Source organism: Culex pipiens, chromosome 3 (assembly GCF_016801865.2).
Source record: "Culex pipiens pallens isolate TS chromosome 3, TS_CPP_V2, whole genome shotgun sequence".
Lineage (NCBI taxonomy): Eukaryota > Metazoa > Arthropoda > Insecta > Diptera > Culicidae > Culex > Culex pipiens.
In genome coordinates, this window is record NC_068939.1 from 185,766,402 (window position 1) to 185,783,627 (window position 17,226).

At 34.4% G+C, this 17,226-nt stretch overlaps 2 protein-coding genes across 4 annotated transcripts; both read left to right on the top strand.

The window, feature by feature from the left end:
• The first annotated feature begins 1,597 nt into the window (after positions 1 to 1,597).
• On the top strand, positions 1,598 to 3,642 carry LOC120423210 (17-beta-hydroxysteroid dehydrogenase 13-like). 3 transcript variants are annotated; one of them, XM_039586914.2, is made up of 5 exons: positions 1,598 to 1,875; positions 2,302 to 2,361; positions 2,429 to 2,629; positions 2,686 to 3,012; positions 3,074 to 3,642. In XM_039586914.2, the coding sequence occupies exons 2-5, from the start codon at positions 2,302 to 2,304 to the stop codon at positions 3,515 to 3,517; spliced, it is 1,032 nt and encodes a 343-aa protein (XP_039442848.1). In that variant the 5' UTR covers positions 1,598 to 1,875; the 3' UTR covers positions 3,518 to 3,642. The 3 variants fall into 3 exon arrangements, with proteins under 3 accessions (XP_039442848.1, XP_039442849.1, XP_039442851.1); XM_039586915.2 differs by having other exon boundaries at positions 1,599 to 1,875; positions 2,302 to 2,331; XM_039586917.2 differs by lacking the exon at positions 2,302 to 2,361 and having other exon boundaries at positions 1,600 to 1,875.
• A 9,293-nt stretch (positions 3,643 to 12,935) lies between these two features.
• LOC120423223 (ketohexokinase-like) lies at positions 12,936 to 17,106 on the top strand. The gene is given in 5 exon segments (XM_039586931.2): positions 12,936 to 12,990; positions 13,211 to 13,228; positions 13,231 to 13,643; positions 13,702 to 13,940; positions 16,719 to 17,106. Coding segments are annotated over 5 exon segments (1,005 nt in total). The 3' UTR covers positions 16,999 to 17,106.
• The last annotated feature ends 120 nt before the right edge of the window (positions 17,107 to 17,226 follow it).

Sequence of the window (17,226 nt, forward strand, 5' to 3'; positions counted from 1 at the left end):
CGAATGGTTGAGAAAATTCTTTACTGCTTTCTTTTTTGAAAATTTTTAATCCATTCTTTTGTTGCTGGGATACAGGTCATATATTAAAAGAGTGTATTTTGTGTGACTATTGGAAGGAAAAGCCTTGATCTTTAAATTTAGGACTATATTCACTGTAGTGTTGTTTTCGTACCATTGAAAATGAGATCCATAATTTCCAAGATACAACAATCACAAAAAAAAAACCTAATTTTAATTTGATGCAAAACTAATATTTGAGCAAAGAAAGGTCGAATTTACAATATTCAAAATACAGTCGACTCTCTGGTTGTCAATATCCAAGGGACCGTCGAGGAAGAGAATCATCAGTTTACAGAACGATGCAAAATGATGACTCGATTGAAAATATTTTTTTCCCGATTCTCAGCTATGGGTGAGAACGATGGCAACGTCACTTAACGAAAACAAACAAATGTCAAACACCCTTCAAAGCTTGGTTTCTCAAAGAAAAATGTCTATGTAAGCCATGAGAAAGTGAAATTATTGACAACCAGAAGAGATTTTTAGAGCAAAATGAATTCAAGGGACCGTCGAGGAAGAGATCCTTCAAGCAAGAGAAAATATCGAGGAATGAAGAGAATCGTAGTATGCAGTTTGAAGGGACTGAAAATTTCATCGGTAGAAGGAGCAATATTGAAATCGGGAAGATCGACAGCCAGAGAGTCGACTGTATGAAACATATTTTTTCCAATATTTTGTATGTTTTAAATTAATGGTAGCTGGCACAATTTACAAATTTGAAACGGATATTTGTAGAAAAAAAAATTGAAAACGGTGCAGTATATTTCAAATTCTTAAAATTTCTTAACAAGTGCAAATTATTTTTTATCATTCAATATGTTTTAAACTTTTTCTGATTGGTCAAAAACAATTCGCTCGTAATTCAATGCACTTTAAATATGGTATTATTTTTTTGCTCAGTTTGTTATTTCTTTTCTCTCAAATATTATGTTTAAATGTCCGCCATTACGGGGTTTGTCTCCCGGTACCCCCTTAGACCGCTCGTGGTACCCCTAGGGGTGCATGTACCCCAGGTTGAGAACCGCTGCTCTATATTATGTGAAAATAAGTATGAAGTAATTTTTGTAGTGTCCCAGACTATGCCTCCAAGAAAATGTGAAAAACAAGCTAAAAATTTAAAAAAAAATACTGTTAAAAAATGAAAAATAAACTAGATAGGCAAAAGGTAATGATAGGAGGTGGTAGAGTAAGCCAAATACTATCAGAAACAAACAAAAACTAAACAAGATAAATGCAAATCAAAACACTAAAAATTAAACAAGAAAAATATACAACAAGAGAAGTGAAGTTTTTCGTAGAACAAAAGTTTTTCAAAATCTCTCCTTAACACGGGAAAAATAAAAATCATCGAAAAAAAAATTTGAGCGTTAGAGGGTTAATTATCTCGAAAAAAATACACCGTGCGACGTACCGCAACACCAATGTTGAATACCAACCTTACCACCTCAAAAGTCATACCACCATGAAATAAAACAAAACTCATGCTGCCAACATGACCAAACTACTCAAACACTTCATTAAATGACATTCCCCCTTGCAGCATTTCAGTCTTGTTTTGCTCAGTCGTTCGTAAATCAAGTCAGCTGTAGGCATGCAAGAGTCGCCCGTCGTCTCTTCGTCCAGCACGCCCTGCATGCACTAGTTCAGTGTGTGTTTTTATCTATTTTTAGTTAAATAGTGCCATAAATACTCGCGATATCACACCGTGTGCACGATTGGAAGAGAGGAAGAAGTGCACGCACACACAAGGCACACTTTGATTGTGAACGACCTTCAATATTGACTTGGAGAGTTTGAGTTCGATTTGTTTGAAGGGTAAGTTGTGTTCTTACGTTTTCTTAATTTTAATTTGGCACAACGTGTTGTTATCAGTAGTCTCAAAAGCATCGCAATGCATGTGACCTTCGTCCATTCGGTATTAACAAATCGAGAGTCAGTCAACCAGAAAGAAAAAAAAGCTGAGTGCAGATGTCCTCGCCGAGCCACTCAAACCGTGACGAACCTGGGCAAAGGTCACCAAAACGTGATTTTTCGGGTTCGCTGAGGCGCAATAAGCTCTGGGTGGCGGCACTCCCTTAATTAGATTAACCCTTACGTGTTGTGTGATTTGTGGTTGTTTTGTGTCTACCTTTTAACTACTCTGTACTCTATTGATTATGTTGTTACATTCGTTTGATTTTCTTACTTTTCCCCTCCTCTCTTGCTTTCGGTTGCTTAACTTTCACACACACATACTCACAGATGTCTAGCCGAAAAGTGCTGGTGAGACATGTAAGTAGCTTACGGTGCGACGAACTCCCGGTAGATCGAGGCAATGATTTAGGGCGTGGGAACAGTGTTGAACTTAACTCCATTCTACCACTTGCAGGACTCACAGGCCCCGTATATTCCGGACTGGTTGGAGTGTCACCGCAAACCGGTCAAGATGATCCTCAGACTGTACTCGAGCTTTATCCTGTTTTGGGACTTTTGCATCATTCTGGTGTACTTTGCACTGCAGATGCTTAGGTCGTTGTACCAGTTTGTGAAGCCCCCGAAGCGAAAATCCGTCGCTGGGGAGATTGTGGCCGTGAGTATTGCTGGAGCTTTGAAAGCGATTCGTTTGATTTATTGAATAATTTCCAGATCTTCGGAACGAGTCGCGGCGTGGGCCGGGATCTGGCGATTCAGTTGGCCGAACTTGGCGCCAAAGTGGCCTGCATCGACATCAACTCCACGGACAATGACATCCTGGTGAAGGGGATCAACGACAGTGGCTACATTGCCCACGGGTTCGAGTGTGACGTGACGAACAAGAACGACGTCATCCGGACAACCAGCGCCATCGAAAAGAAGTTTGGCCACGTGACCATGCTGTTTCACTGCTGCGGTGTTCCCAGCCCGAGGTCAATCGTTACCGAACCGCCTCCAATTCAGACCACCCTTAATCTTAGTGTCATTTCACACTTTTGGGTAAGATTCCCTAAGCCTCATCTGACTCTTCCAAAACTCATCTCTCATTCTTAACCCTCAGCTCCTGGAAGCCATCCTCCCAAAAATGAAGCGAAACAATCACGGCCACATCGTATTCCTCACCTCGGTCGCCGGCCTCAGCGGTGTAAAGCACCAAACCCCACTTTCCGTCGCCCAATTCGCCGTGCAAGGCCTCTTCGAGTCGGTCCTCGACGAGCTGCGCATCGAAAAGTTCCAAAAGAGCATCCACACCTCCCTCGTGCACCTCTACCCGTTTGTGGTGACGGAAAAGTGCCGCAACGACATCCGGATGCGCATTCCGTCCGCGTTCGGAACGATTCCGGCCGAGGAGGCCGCCCGCCGAATCATCGACGGCGTCCGGCGGAACGAACTCGAGATTGGCATCCCCAAATATCTGCTCGTGCTGGGCCACCTGGTGCGACTGCTGCCCCGTCGGGCGACCCTGCTGCTCCGAGAGCTTTTCGACACCGGAGTCGACTTTTGATTTGGGGAAGGAGGAGGACACAGTCACAGAACTGACACGAAACGCAAACCTTGATGCCATATTTTTTCTTGTCTTGTTTTATTATAAGCAATAGGCGCCGTTCCTATTGATTGTTGAAGATTAGTTTTGTGTTCGAAAACAAAATACTTAGATCACATTACATTAAGTTTATCATCTGGAAATGATGCTTCGTTACCTTATATAATAAAGATTTTTTTGCAAACTAACCGAATGTTTTTAATTTCCAACTGAGATTCCCAAAACAGTGACCACGTGATTTTTGAATGGCCTCTTATTATGCATTCAACCTGTTTCGAAATTTCACCCAATCAGAAGGTAGGTCGAAATTAGGCACATTGAAGGTCGAATGCTAGGAGCCAGGGGCGCCGACTAGTCCGAAATGTTGGGGGGCACGGTTGTTTTTGGAATCGATAGGCAGGGTTGTTACGGACGGCGCGTATCGCGCGGATGGCGCGTTTCGCGCGGATAGCGCGGATCTGGCGCGGATTTGCTGGCTAATTTTGCTCAGGCGCGGATTTCGCGCGGATGGCAATTTTGATAAAAATTTTAAAGAGAGATAAAATTACTTTCAAGTTATTAAGAAAATATTATCAGGAATTACGATAATTTGTAAGAATTACATATTTTTATTAATTGAATTTTCTTCAGAAAATGTTTGTTTGTATTTTCTTAGTACGAACCGTCGAAAATTGAAGATGAAAATTATGTAGAAATTATTTTTTATATGTTTCTTGTCATTTCTTAACATCTCCGGCTCTGAATATTTAATTTCTTTTGAGTTTTGAGTAATGATTTTTAACCTTATTTATTTTTAATTGTATACTGGATTTAGTAAATTTTTAATGTTGTAAATCAAATATTACAAACTTTTCCCGAACCCTGGGCTTTGTCATAATGAGTGTCATAGGTTTGATGCTTGTTTGGCAAAGAGTTTGATTTGATTCGATGTGGAATTAAAATCGAAGTGTTCAGTATATTGCTGAAGCTTCCATTTTTACACATGGACACCACTTCATGCTGCGAGAACCCACTTTGGCGCAGTCTCAGGGCTTAATCGATGGCCGGTAAGCTGTCATCGAGACAAGGAGGTTCTCCGATAGTGGAAATATCACATTTGTACAATGAACCGCTACATATGTGATTTTTCCCTATCTTAATGTGGGTGTCAGGTTAGGATGCGGGTTTTTAAAAATTTAGTTTTTGTAGAATTTAGGATTTTAACTATAAATATCAACTTTTAATACTTTGCCTTTAGTTATTTAGGGACAAAATTAGTAACAGTGAATTTTGTAATTTTATCAAAATCGGTGATTTTCATTCAAGTAGCATAAAAACCATTCTGATTTGTCAAAATTTCCATAGAGTCTCGATCAATCAATAGTGAAATGATATCGGACTAAATTCGTTGATCTGTTGAACTAACGGTTGTCTGATTATGATTGTATCGACCATTGTTGCGAATCGAGGATCTACTGGAATTTTGACGATCAAATGGTCGTCTCTATTTCAATTCACGACTTGTAAAATATGAACTGTTATTCATTTTTTTTTTGTTTTTTAAAAGAAGCCAGACAGGTTTTACAAGAAACGTTTTTTTTGGCTATTAATTAAAATGTCGGGGATTTGAGATAAGAGTAGCTTTCGGATAGCATTCTTTAAATCTTGTATTCAATTCAAGTTAGGTAGTTATCCGTAAATGAAAATTTGGACTTATATGAATAATTGAACATTTTGGACTTATGAATAACACACAGCTGTGCATTTATTCTAGAGTCAGATCCATACAGCGTCAGTGTTTATTTGGTCGAAGTGTACTAATTCATTGGCAGATTTCATTCTAGTTGTAATGTACGACAAGACTACCAACGGACGTGACATGACGAGGGCCCAGTTTAGAGGTTTCGACATCAACGATGTGCGGCTGGATCACCCTCCCAAAAAAAAAAAAAAAAAATGTTGTAAATCAAATATTACAAACTTTTCCCGAAGATATAGACATTGGAATGTGCAACAAAAACGATTATTGGTGCTTGTTCTGGTGGGCGCCAAATATGAGCTTGATTGGACGTAAGAGAAGCTGGCATCAACTTTCGAATTTTAGATGGAATTTAATCGGTAGAAATATTTTTTTTCTAAATTTAAACATTCTTGGCAATAATAAAATGATCAGAACATTCCAAAGTCAAAGCTTCAGAAATTCAAAAATTCGAAACTTTTTTTATTTTAATAGTTTTTCAACAAAAAAAAAATCAAAATACACAATAATTTTTTTTCGAAATTTTTAAAATTGTAATTTAAAAAATTTGAAATTTCTAAATTAAAAATTTAAGAAATCTGAAATTCAAAATAACAAAAAACTTTGGGTAATCAAAAATTTAAAGATTGAATAAAAACAAAATTTAAAAAGTAAAAATTTGAAAACTAAAAAATATCAAATTGAAAACAATATAGAAAACTTAAAAAAATATTTCTCAAATCTCAAATAATTTTAGAATTCTTAAATTCTTAAATTCTTAAATTCTTAAATTCTTAAATTCTTAAATTCTTAAATTCTTAAATTCTTACATTCTTAAATTCTTAAATTCTTAAATTCTTAAATTCATAAATTCTTAAATTCTTAAATTCTTAAATTCTTAAATTCTTAAATTCTTAAATTCTTAAATTCTTAAATTCTTAAATTCTTAAATTCTTAAATTCTTAAATTCTTAAATTCTTAAATTCTTAAATTCTTAAATTCTTAAATTCTTAAATTCTTAAATTCTTAAATTATTAAATTCTTAAATTCTTAAATTCTTAAATTCTTAAATTCTTAAATTATTAAATTATTAAATTCTTAAATTCTTAAATTCTTAAATTCTTAAATTCTTAAATTCTTAAATTCTTAAATTCCTAAATTCTTAAATTCTTAAATTCTTAAATTCTTAAATTCTTAAATTCTTAAATTCTTAAATTCTTAAATTCTTAAATTCTTAAATTCTTAAATTCTTAAATTCTTAAATTATTAAATTCTTAAATTCTTAAATTCTTAAATTCTTAAATTCTTAAATTCTTAAATTATTAAATTCTTAAATTCTTAAATTCTTAAATTCTTAAATTCTTAAATTATTAAATTCTTAAATTCTTAAATTCTTAAATTCTTAAGAATCTTTTTTTTCAGGACCCTTTCCTTGACCGTCTCTTGAGGTATTTTTTTAAAACGGGTTTATTGCTTTCATTCCTTTAAACATAAAACGAGTTTTTTTATCAAATACTTTCTAATTTAATTTTTCTTAATTAAAAATAAAATTTCTAAAGTGTTAGTCGCGATATTTTTATATGGCGCGGATTTCGCGCGGTTTCGGGTTTTAGGTCGGCGCGGATTTGGCGCGGATTTTTTTTCGACTCTCCTGTAACAACCCTGGATAGGTAAGATTGGCGATTAGATGTTAAAGTTTATTGTATATCACGAATTTTAATAATTTTATTACGATGGGATTAGATTTTTTTCATCCGGAATCCTTTTTTTTACGAAAGAGATAATAAATCAAAACAAGATTGAGAATGTTTGGAAGGCGAATTCCTTCTCATTGGCATATTCTCACTTATTATCTAGAAGTAACAGTAAATAATAAAAATAAATAATTTAAACTTCAGAAATTTAAAAATACAAATACTCATTTAAAAAAACATCCATTTTTCAAATCTGCAATTTAGAAAAAATAACACAAAGTTCAATACTCAAATATTAAAAAAAAAATTACGGTATTAAAAATTCTAGGGTTAAAAAAACTCATGGCTTGAAAATAATAAGAAATCAAAAGCAGAAATTCAGAAATTTAAGCAATCAGAAATTTAGAAATAACAATAATATTATATATTATATATTATTATATTAATATTATTATATTATAATTCAATGTTTAAAAAAATCGAAAATTTAAAAATTATTACATGAATTAATTTTTTAAGAATTTAAGAATTTAAGAATTTAAGAATTTAAGAATTTAAGAATTTAAGAATATAAGAATTTAAGAATTTAAGAATTTAAGAATTTAAGAATTTAAGAATTTAAGAATTTAAGAATTTAAGAATTTAAGAATTTAAGAATTTAAGAATTTAAGAATTTAAGAATTTAAGAACTTAAGAATTTAAGAATTTAAGAATTTAAGAATTTAAGAATTTAAGAATTTAAGAATTTAAGAATTTAAGAATTTAAGAATTTAAGAATTTAAGAATTTAAGAATTTAAGAATTTAAGAATTTAAGAATTTAAGAATTTAAGAATTTAAGAATTTAAGAATTTAAGAATTTAAGAATTTAAGAATTTAAGAATTTAAGAATTTAAGAATTTAAGAATTTAAGAATTTAAGAATTTAAGAATTTAAGAATTTAAGAATTTAAGAATTTAAGAATTTAAGAATTTAAGAATTTAAGAATTTAAGAATTTAAGAATTTAAGAATTTAAGAATTTAAGAATTTAAGAATTTAAGAATTTAAGAATTTAAGAATTTAAGAATTTAAGAATTTAAGAATTTAAGAATTTAAGAATTTAAGAATTTAAGAATTTAAGAATTTAAGAATTTAAGAATTTAAGAATTTAAGAATTTAAGAATTTAAGAATTTAAGAATTTAAGAATTTAAGAATTTAAGAATTTAAGAATTTAAGAATTTAAGAATTTAAGAATTTAAGAATTTAAGAATTTAAGAATTTAAGAATTTAAGAATTTAAGAATTTAAGAATTTAAGAATTTAAGAATTTAAGAATTTAAGAATTTAAGAATTTAAGAATTTAAGAATTTAAGAATTTAAGAATTTAAGAATTTAAGAATTTAAGAATTTAAGAATTTAAGAATTTAAGAATTTAAGAATTTAAGAATTTAAGAATTTAAGAATTTAAGAATTTAAGAATTTAAGAATTTAAGAATTTAAGAATTTAAGAATTTAAGAATTTAAGAATTTAAGAATTTAAGAATTTAAGAATTTAAGAATTTAAGAATTTAAGAATTTAAGAATTTAAGAATTTAAGAATTTAAGAATTTAAGAATTTAAGAATTTAAGAATTTAAGAATTTAAGAATTTAAGAATTTAAGAATTTAAGAATTTAAGAAAAAACGTTGTAAAATGGATTCCCAATATTCAATAATGCTGATTTCCTGAAAATTTTCTTTTTTTTTTATTTTTTCTGATTTTTTGGCATATTTTTTGAGGGTGCAGTTAAAATTTCTATAACTTTTTATTTTTTAAATCGATCATAAATTGCAGAAGGGATTGTGTTTTTTTAGATTATAATGTGGAATTGTCTCAGATTATGTTTAAATTTGTCGGTTTCTCAGTAAAGCGGTGCGCTAGTTTTCAAAAATTTACTTTTTTTGAAACAATTGTATTTTTCAGCTAAAATTGGTATAGAACGGTTAACGGTTAACAAATGTATTTGAAATTTTTTCAAATCCTTTCTAAAATTACCCAAAAAATTATCGAATTTATCAGCATTTTTGTTAATGTAAAGCAGTCAACAAATGACCATTTTGAAAAGTGTTTCAGTTTATACTCGCTAAATCCTGATCTACAATGGCAAATCGCAGAATGTTGCGGTTGAAAACTTGATGATTGTTTTCGCAAGAGTTTGCTTAAGTTTGATTGTAGATGAGGTGCTATGGAAAAAGTACATTGGTTTTGTTTTTGGAACAACATGCACAGATAGAAATATTATTAGCAAATCCGTAAAATCTATGTTGACGACATCTCTCAAATCATATACCGATGCCACTGTGCTCTTGTACTAAGCTTACTGATTTTCCTAGAGAGCACAGTGGTATAGATAAAACGTTGTCGATTTAGAAAAAATGCATCTAAATCCAGAAAATTGTAAACAATTTTGTTCAAAAAATTTCAGCGATTTCGAAAACAACAAATGTTTTTGAACTATTTTGCGGATTCGCTTACAATTTTTTATATTTAAAATAAGAATATTTTTCCAAAATTTCTGGGGCACAATGTATGGGATGCCCCCCCAGCCAAATTTTAGGGGGGGCAAAAAGTGCCGTGCCCCCCCAAAGTCGGCGCCCCTGCTAGGAGCAATAGCTGCTTCCGCAGGCTTTGCTGATCTTCCAAGTACTTCTTCTCCATCTGCAATACCATATGAAATTGCTTGAGCGCTGCTTGATGACACTTCCAAAAATATTCCTTGACAAACTGCTTTTATTTCTTTCGCACTATTTGATTTTTCTAACGAGTTGAATACCACACTTAGAGTGAGCTAGCTCACATCACACTAATACAACTGCAAGACCGAAGCCGTCGCGATGAACTCTCAAACCATTGACCAAGCAGCGTAAAAAACAAAAATCGCGATAAAACTGTCCAAATTCCCAAAATTGCAGGAAATCTTCACATTCCACATGCAAATCTACACGTTGTAAAATCTTTTCACTACTTTTCACGCGATTTTTTATAAAAACAACCGATTAAACAATTCAAATTTCGTGGACCGCACATCGCCAGCCTCTGCTCTCGTTGGCAGGGCTGCCAACCTTAAATTTAAAGGGCGCTCCGCTTAGTAGGCCGAAAATAGAACTCCTGATTTTTCGGTCCGATTTTGAAGGGGGGCGACATAAGCTTTACAACGACCAACTCGACGCAAAATGTTCGGTCATATTTTTTTGCGATTGTTGTCCCCTAAAACGTATAAAAAAATGGATTTTTTTTTTTGTAGAGCAAATTACATAAAAATCTTTTTTTTAGTGTACCACTTTTTTTACAACTTCGCCGTAGACACCAAACCGATCAGAAAATTCCTCCGAAAGATGAAGATTTTCGCATATTTAAGTACCATTTTTGCATGGACAGCTGTATGGAGCCTTGTATGGGTGAACCCAAAAAGTTTAAAGCAATTCAAAAAAATATAAATAATATCCATTTTCGGTTTTGTAGAGAGTTACTCAGGAATATAAAAACAATCAAATTTATTTATGCATCTCTCGACTTTTTTGCATTTCAACTGTTTTTGAGACGTTTGGCTGGTCCAGTTAAGCAATACCGAACAAATACTGTATTCAGAAAAAAGTACACGGAAAAATATAGTCATTATTCAAATTAACTTCAGTGAACAAAATGTGCCAAATTGTGAGCTACAGGGTATGACAGACGTTTAGTACTCTACCAAATTATATATATATATATATATATATATTTTAAATAGTGATTTTTAGAAAGTTTTGAAAATTTATCCAATAAAGCTTCCAAAAATCATTTTTAGATGTAAAACAAAATTTAGTATCAAACAATAGCAAAACAAACAAAAATCTTAATCTTAAAAATTGTATGCACTTAGAAAACTCATTTTTCCCAATTTAGGACGCACTGGCATTTGATTTATGGTTGCGTTACGCGGTACATCGCGGTACATCCCCCCTTCAGGAAAAACTTAGCATGATGAGTTATTTCTTTGCTATCTTAGTTCACTGGATTTTCAAAGGCGTTACGTTTTTCAATGACAGTTTTCCTTGTCAGAAATTCAAAACATAACTTAATCAGTTGAAATTTCTTAATTGTTAGGTTGCTTTCGAACAGTAAACTTTTTTTTCCCCGGTAAATATTGCTACCAACTTGGCGAGGATACCAACTTTTAATGATTTAAACAGTTTTATTAGCTATGTATCAGTACGGGAGTCGTACGATGTGCAGCAAGCTGAACCGAGGTGAAGGAGAACCAATCCCACACATAAATGCAAACCTTTCTCGGCCAGGTTTTGCAGGAAAAAACCCAACTTCCGCTTTTGGGGAAGGTGTGTTACGAGTCCAACTAGTTCTGCTCAGGGCGAATGAAAATAATTTTTATTGCCCTGGCAAAATGCATAAAGGACGACTTGGGGAGCTTAATCTAGCTGATCTGGCCTGATTTGTGTCGCTTCTCCGACGTAATGTTGATGTTACGTGGCCGCTCGATGCTCGTGCAGCAGATAGCAGGAACGCGGATGAACCTCAAAGCTGCATACACCGTCTGCTGTTCGACGACTTGTCGTCAGATGACTACGTTCAGGAGATCACGCAGCTCTGCGCTTCTCTGTGGTGGCGCGCAAGGTAGCGCGACCTGAGTGGCTTCAGCAGGATGTTGATGGCACTGCGGGGTCCTAGTCACACAATAAAATGGCGTACACGTGTGTGTTGAGCTTGAGTGCGTGCGTGTGTGCGAATTGCGGAGAATGCCAAAGTGCGTCAGATGCGGTATTGGCGCCGTAGATGTAGACGTCAGATGGATTGCACCGTCCAGTGACGATCGCGATCGTAGCTCGCTAGCAAAAAATATTCCACTTCTTTCGCTTGGTTTTATTCGAAAAAAGTAAACAATTCCCTTTTTATTAATTACATTTATTGTGCCTTACAATTTAATTTGCCCATGTGAACAGATTTTAGGATTTTGAAAGCAGTCCGGCTTGAAATGGCGCGAGCAAATAAAACCATTTGTTGGTGGCGAATCGACTTCGGCAAATGCAGTCCAGAATGATAGTCTGAAAAACGATAATCTCTGTAGAAACCAAGAGAATAATTTTGAATAAAAATCATACAAACGTGGGTCAGATGGGAAAGAATGCAATGAAATCTTTGCGCCATTACTAAAACAGCCAGTGATGCAACACTTTCTCCCCATGATTCAGGACACTACTTTTAATCCAAAAATCTGACTTCTCCAACGCGGTCTTCCGCCCACGGCACAGCAGGTAACTTTTTCTCGTAGTCCGACTTCTCCGGACGGCCCGAAGACAAGGACATCAGGCGGACTTTTTCCTACGGCACAACACTTCTTCGCATTCCAACTTTCCAACGGCAGTTTGACAGGACATTTTCAAAAATTGACTACTAGATTTAATTCAAATATCCGTTCAAAAACATAACGCCTGAAAAAAAAACCTAACGCCTGCTACCCTTAGGAAAATCTATCAACAACAACCGTAACGCAGCCACAAAATTCAATGACTTTTGTTCGAACTGCGTCCTCTGGATTAACTACTCTGTGGTTTAAGGCTAGTACGCTGATCGGAAGGAAAGGGGTCAAGAAATGGCTTTACGAACAGCAGAACAAAGGAGAGGGAGTGATTTCTTGGGGCTTTTCTTCACCCTCTCTGGCTTGCTTTAGGGCAGCAGCGGCACCATTTGATTTTTTTCTTGACCGGTTTCTTCCGAAGTGCGTATACCGCTTTACAATGGTTTACTTTCCTAACTCTCATCCTACATTCCTAACATTACCAGATTAGTTCCAAAAATATGATTGGAAATTAATCTGTTATTCCATTTCATTTCACGAATTTGCTTTTTGAACACTAACATGCTAGATCCAGAGTAGAACTTAAAATTAAACGAAATCGCAAAAATACACAATTATAAAGCGTCTTTTCCGTTTTTTTAATGCTCATCAATCTTGAATGATAGAATCCCGATTTTTATCCCACTTGACCTTTCTACTTTATTATTTGTCCAGTTTGAAAAATCCTATGGATTGAGGGCATTCCATTATTTTGTGTCCGTTGTTATCAATTCCATTACAAATAATTTTAACTTTACATCCAAAAAATATTTTCGAAGGCTTTTTAAGCAAAATTTTCGATATTTTTCAAAAACCAAAAATTCTCAACCTGGCGAAAAAACTAAACGTTTATTACTTAATTTAATGCTTTCAAAACCATCCCTTCTATTCCAGCTCCCCCACCATGGCCCCCTCCAAGCGAATCCTCTGCGTCGGCCTCTGCAACCTGGACATCATCCAAGTGTGCGACGCCTTCCCCGAGGAAGACTCCGACCAACGATCGCTGCAAAGCCGCTGGCAGCGCGGTGGCAACGCCTCGAACAACTGTACCGTCCTGGCCCTGCTCGGTGCGGACGCTGAGCTGCTGGCGACCTTTGCCGACTCGGACCACTTCCGGTTCGCCGCGGAGCGTGACCTCGAGCGGCGGGGAATCGCCACCGTCAACTGTGTCCGCCATGAGGGCTGCGAGATTCCGCTGTCGACGGTTTGGCTGAGTGCCGCGACCGGAAGTCGTACGATCGTGCACTCGAATCCGAACCTGCCGGAACTTACGGTGGAGGATTTTAGAGGGTGTGATTTGAGCTTGTACAGCTGGGTGCATTTTGAGGTTTGTCGGATGAATTTTTTTGTTGGAGGCGAATTTGAATTTTTTTTTTCTCTTACAGGGCAGACGAACTGCGTCGGAAATTTCCAAAATGATCGCGTCTATCAAAGAGTGGAACGATCGTTCGGAGGAGGAAAAGAAAATCCTAATCTCTGTAGATCTGGAAAAGCCACGAGATTCCAACCTGTTGCTCGTGCCAAATGTGGACATCATCTTTCTTGGCAAAGACTTTGCACGCTTCCGAGGATTCAACTCGGCGCTGGAAGCGGTTCATGGTTTTAGAAAGGAATTTCCCGGAAGGTAAGCTGCTTGAAAATTTACAAAATTTAAAAAAAAATACATCATTTACAAAATTCTAAAAAAATGTAAATAAAAAAACTGCAAAATTTACAAAATAAAACCTACAAAAAAAAGGTAAACTGAATAAAAAGTTCCTCAAAATCTAAGCCAGGGTGGCCACCTCGGGAAAAAACCGGGAAAACCGGGAAAAAACCGGGATTTTTATTCACCGGGAGAAAACCGGCTAAAACTCGGGAATTCGACTGACAAACCGGGAAAATATTTTAAGCTTCGTTAAAATTTGACAAAAGCCTCTTTAATTTATTCAATATGTTCTTTTCTCAATTAGAATATTATTCCTGTTATTCTAAATGAAGAATTCGCGAAAACTATGTTTGAATTTGTGTAATAGACTCATGCTTCTTGGTTATGGATGTTTTTTTTTCTGTTGTATCCTATTATATTTTTACTTGGCGATTTTTTTTTAATAAAGCAAAATGTTTCCTCTACCAGCGATTCTCAACCTGGGGTACATGTACCCCTGGGGGTACCACGAGCGGTCTCAGGGGTTCCGCAATGGCGGACATTTGTCCCAAACAAAATATTTGAGAGAAAAAAAAAACAAATTGCTTTGAAGCAAAAAAAATAACAACCATGCTTAAGGTGCAATGGATTACGGGCGAATTGTTTTTGACCAATCAAAAAATGTTTAAAAATATTTGAATGATAAATCTATAATTTGCATTCGTTTAGAAATTTTATGAATTTGAAGTTTGGCGTGTTTTTGAGTTTTTTTTTCTACAAATATTTGATTAAAATTTGTATATTGTGTCAACTAGCATTTACTACCATGTTGGTAAAAATAGTCTTATGTTTCATGATTTGGATATTTTCAATTCGACCTTTCTTTTCTAAAATAATAGTTTTGCATAAAATAAAAATTAGGATTTTTTGTAAGTGGAAATTATGGATCTCATGGTACGAAAACAACATTACAGTAAATATCTCTCTAAATTTAAAGATCAAGATATTTCCTTCAAATTGTCACACAAAATACACTATTTTAAAATATTTTGCTTGGCCTGTATCTTAGCAACAAAAGAATGGATCAAAAATGTTCAAAAAAGAAAGCAGAAAAGAATTTTCTCAACCATTTAATAGAATAATTTTTCAATTGAAAATAGCTACAACTTCAAAAAAATACTATTTACAAAATTTAAATTTACATAAAAATAAAATTCAAAAAAATTATGGGGGATGTTTGTAGAAATGAAAAAGACAACGAAAATTTAATTTACAAAAAGAATTTCTCTAAATTTAAAGGCATTTTCAGTAGATAGTTTTAAAGAAAAACAGGGTACATCATTTTATTTTGAAGCTTTATTAAGAAAACTGATTTGAAGAAATGTACATGGACGTTGTGTGGCCTATCCAGTACATGTTTTTAAACAACTCTAGAAACAAGATTTACGACATTTTTAATACTTCAAAATTTAGGTTTCTTTCTTCGTGAATTGGAATGTAAAAAAATCTCATGCAAACGAAAAATTTCATGTATGAACGCTAGAGGGTACCAGCAGCTTAAGTAACACGAAAAAGGGTACCTAGCCTAGAAAAGGTTGAGAACCGTTGAATTATAATATATTTTAACTCAAAAATAATAATATCATGGAGTTTCTGTTTATAAATATTATTTTATTTGATAATATTTGAGATTCCCAGCCAGACAAATTATTAAGGACAACTTGCAATGATTTTTTTTGCAAAGTTTTTTTAAATGTCGTTTGAAATTTATGTCAAATTTTCAATTCTGCTACAAAAAAGTCACTTGAAATACAGACAATCACTTTTAGGTGGTTACTACATCAACACAAAAATTGAGATCATGTTGAAAATAAGGCCGATGCTAATATTTTTCAAAGTTTTTGTCCCTCGGCTCTGGCCGGGACCAAGTGGGGGAACAATCCATAGTCTCAACATTTGAATGCAAAAAGTGTTCCAATACATTTTACACTAGTTTATTTGTTTTGTCTTCAAAAAATGTAACAAAAATTAAAAAAAAAAACTAAAGAAGTAAAATTTAAAAAAAATACAAGATTATCAAATTAACCCAAACATGCTTAAAAATGATTCCAAACGCAAGGGAATGCATTTTATATTGATATCAGCTGGTTGCACTTAAATTTCAATTGAAATTTTGATGTTTTTTGAAAAATATTTTTTGCCCCCTGATTTTTCGGGGCAACTAACGAATTAACGAGTATTTACATAAATGTTGATAACAATTTATTTTTGCAATTCTTTTCTTTAAAATTCATAAATTGTAGTAATAATTAATCTCATTCTAAAAAAATGAAACGATTTTTTTATTTTGAGGTTATACAATCTACATGTATGATGATGAAAAATCCCAATCATTATGGAAATTAGATGTTTGGATTAGAAACAGATAAAAACGGCTTCAAGATTTGAAAGCTTTCTTAAGGAATTCAAACTTTGAACCAAATGTATGCGTTCAAAAAGTATGTTGGTACTAACGTTAGCCTAAAAAAACATTGTAGTTTGGTTTAAAAACATTTCGGAAAATTCCTTCTGGGCTCGGGAGAAAACCGGGAAATTGAAAATCGAAATCTGGTGGCCACCCTGATCTAAGCTTAACACAGCTCCGAAAGCGAGCGCTACGATTGCCGTTGCAGTTAGCGCACTTGACGCGTGACTTGTGTTACTGAGCTTTGCCGTTCTACGCATAATTGTCCCATGGTTATGTAAATCCTAGTCATTTTTTTTGTTGTTTTTCAGTTATACAATCATCTGCCCTTGGGGAAGCAGCGGAATCGCTGCACTAGATGCCAACGGCCAATACCTCAACTGCGGCGTCTATCCGCCGGAAACGGTGCGCGATACGCTCGGCGCAGGGGACACATTCTGCGCGGGATGCATCTTCCAGCTGAACCGTGGCAGCTCGCTGCAAGCCGCACTCGAGTTCGGATCAAAACTGGCCGGCGCCAAGATCGGTGACTTTGGGTTTGACCATTTGGGCGGGAAAATACCCGCCCTTTTGGAGGGTTGTTCGAAGTGAACTGTGTAAAATAAAAAGTGAGGTTATACAATGAAATGATTTTTTATTTGTTTTCACTTTTTTAAAGCAAATGAACAGGAACAATCCTCCTTGGTACGAGTTGCCTCACTTATTTCTGCCCGAAAGCGTAAAACGTAAACCTACGAAGAAAAAATCTTGGGCTTGGGAACAAAAACACGTCTTGTTGTTGTTGTTGTTGAGTCGCACGACAATAGCAATAATCACTAG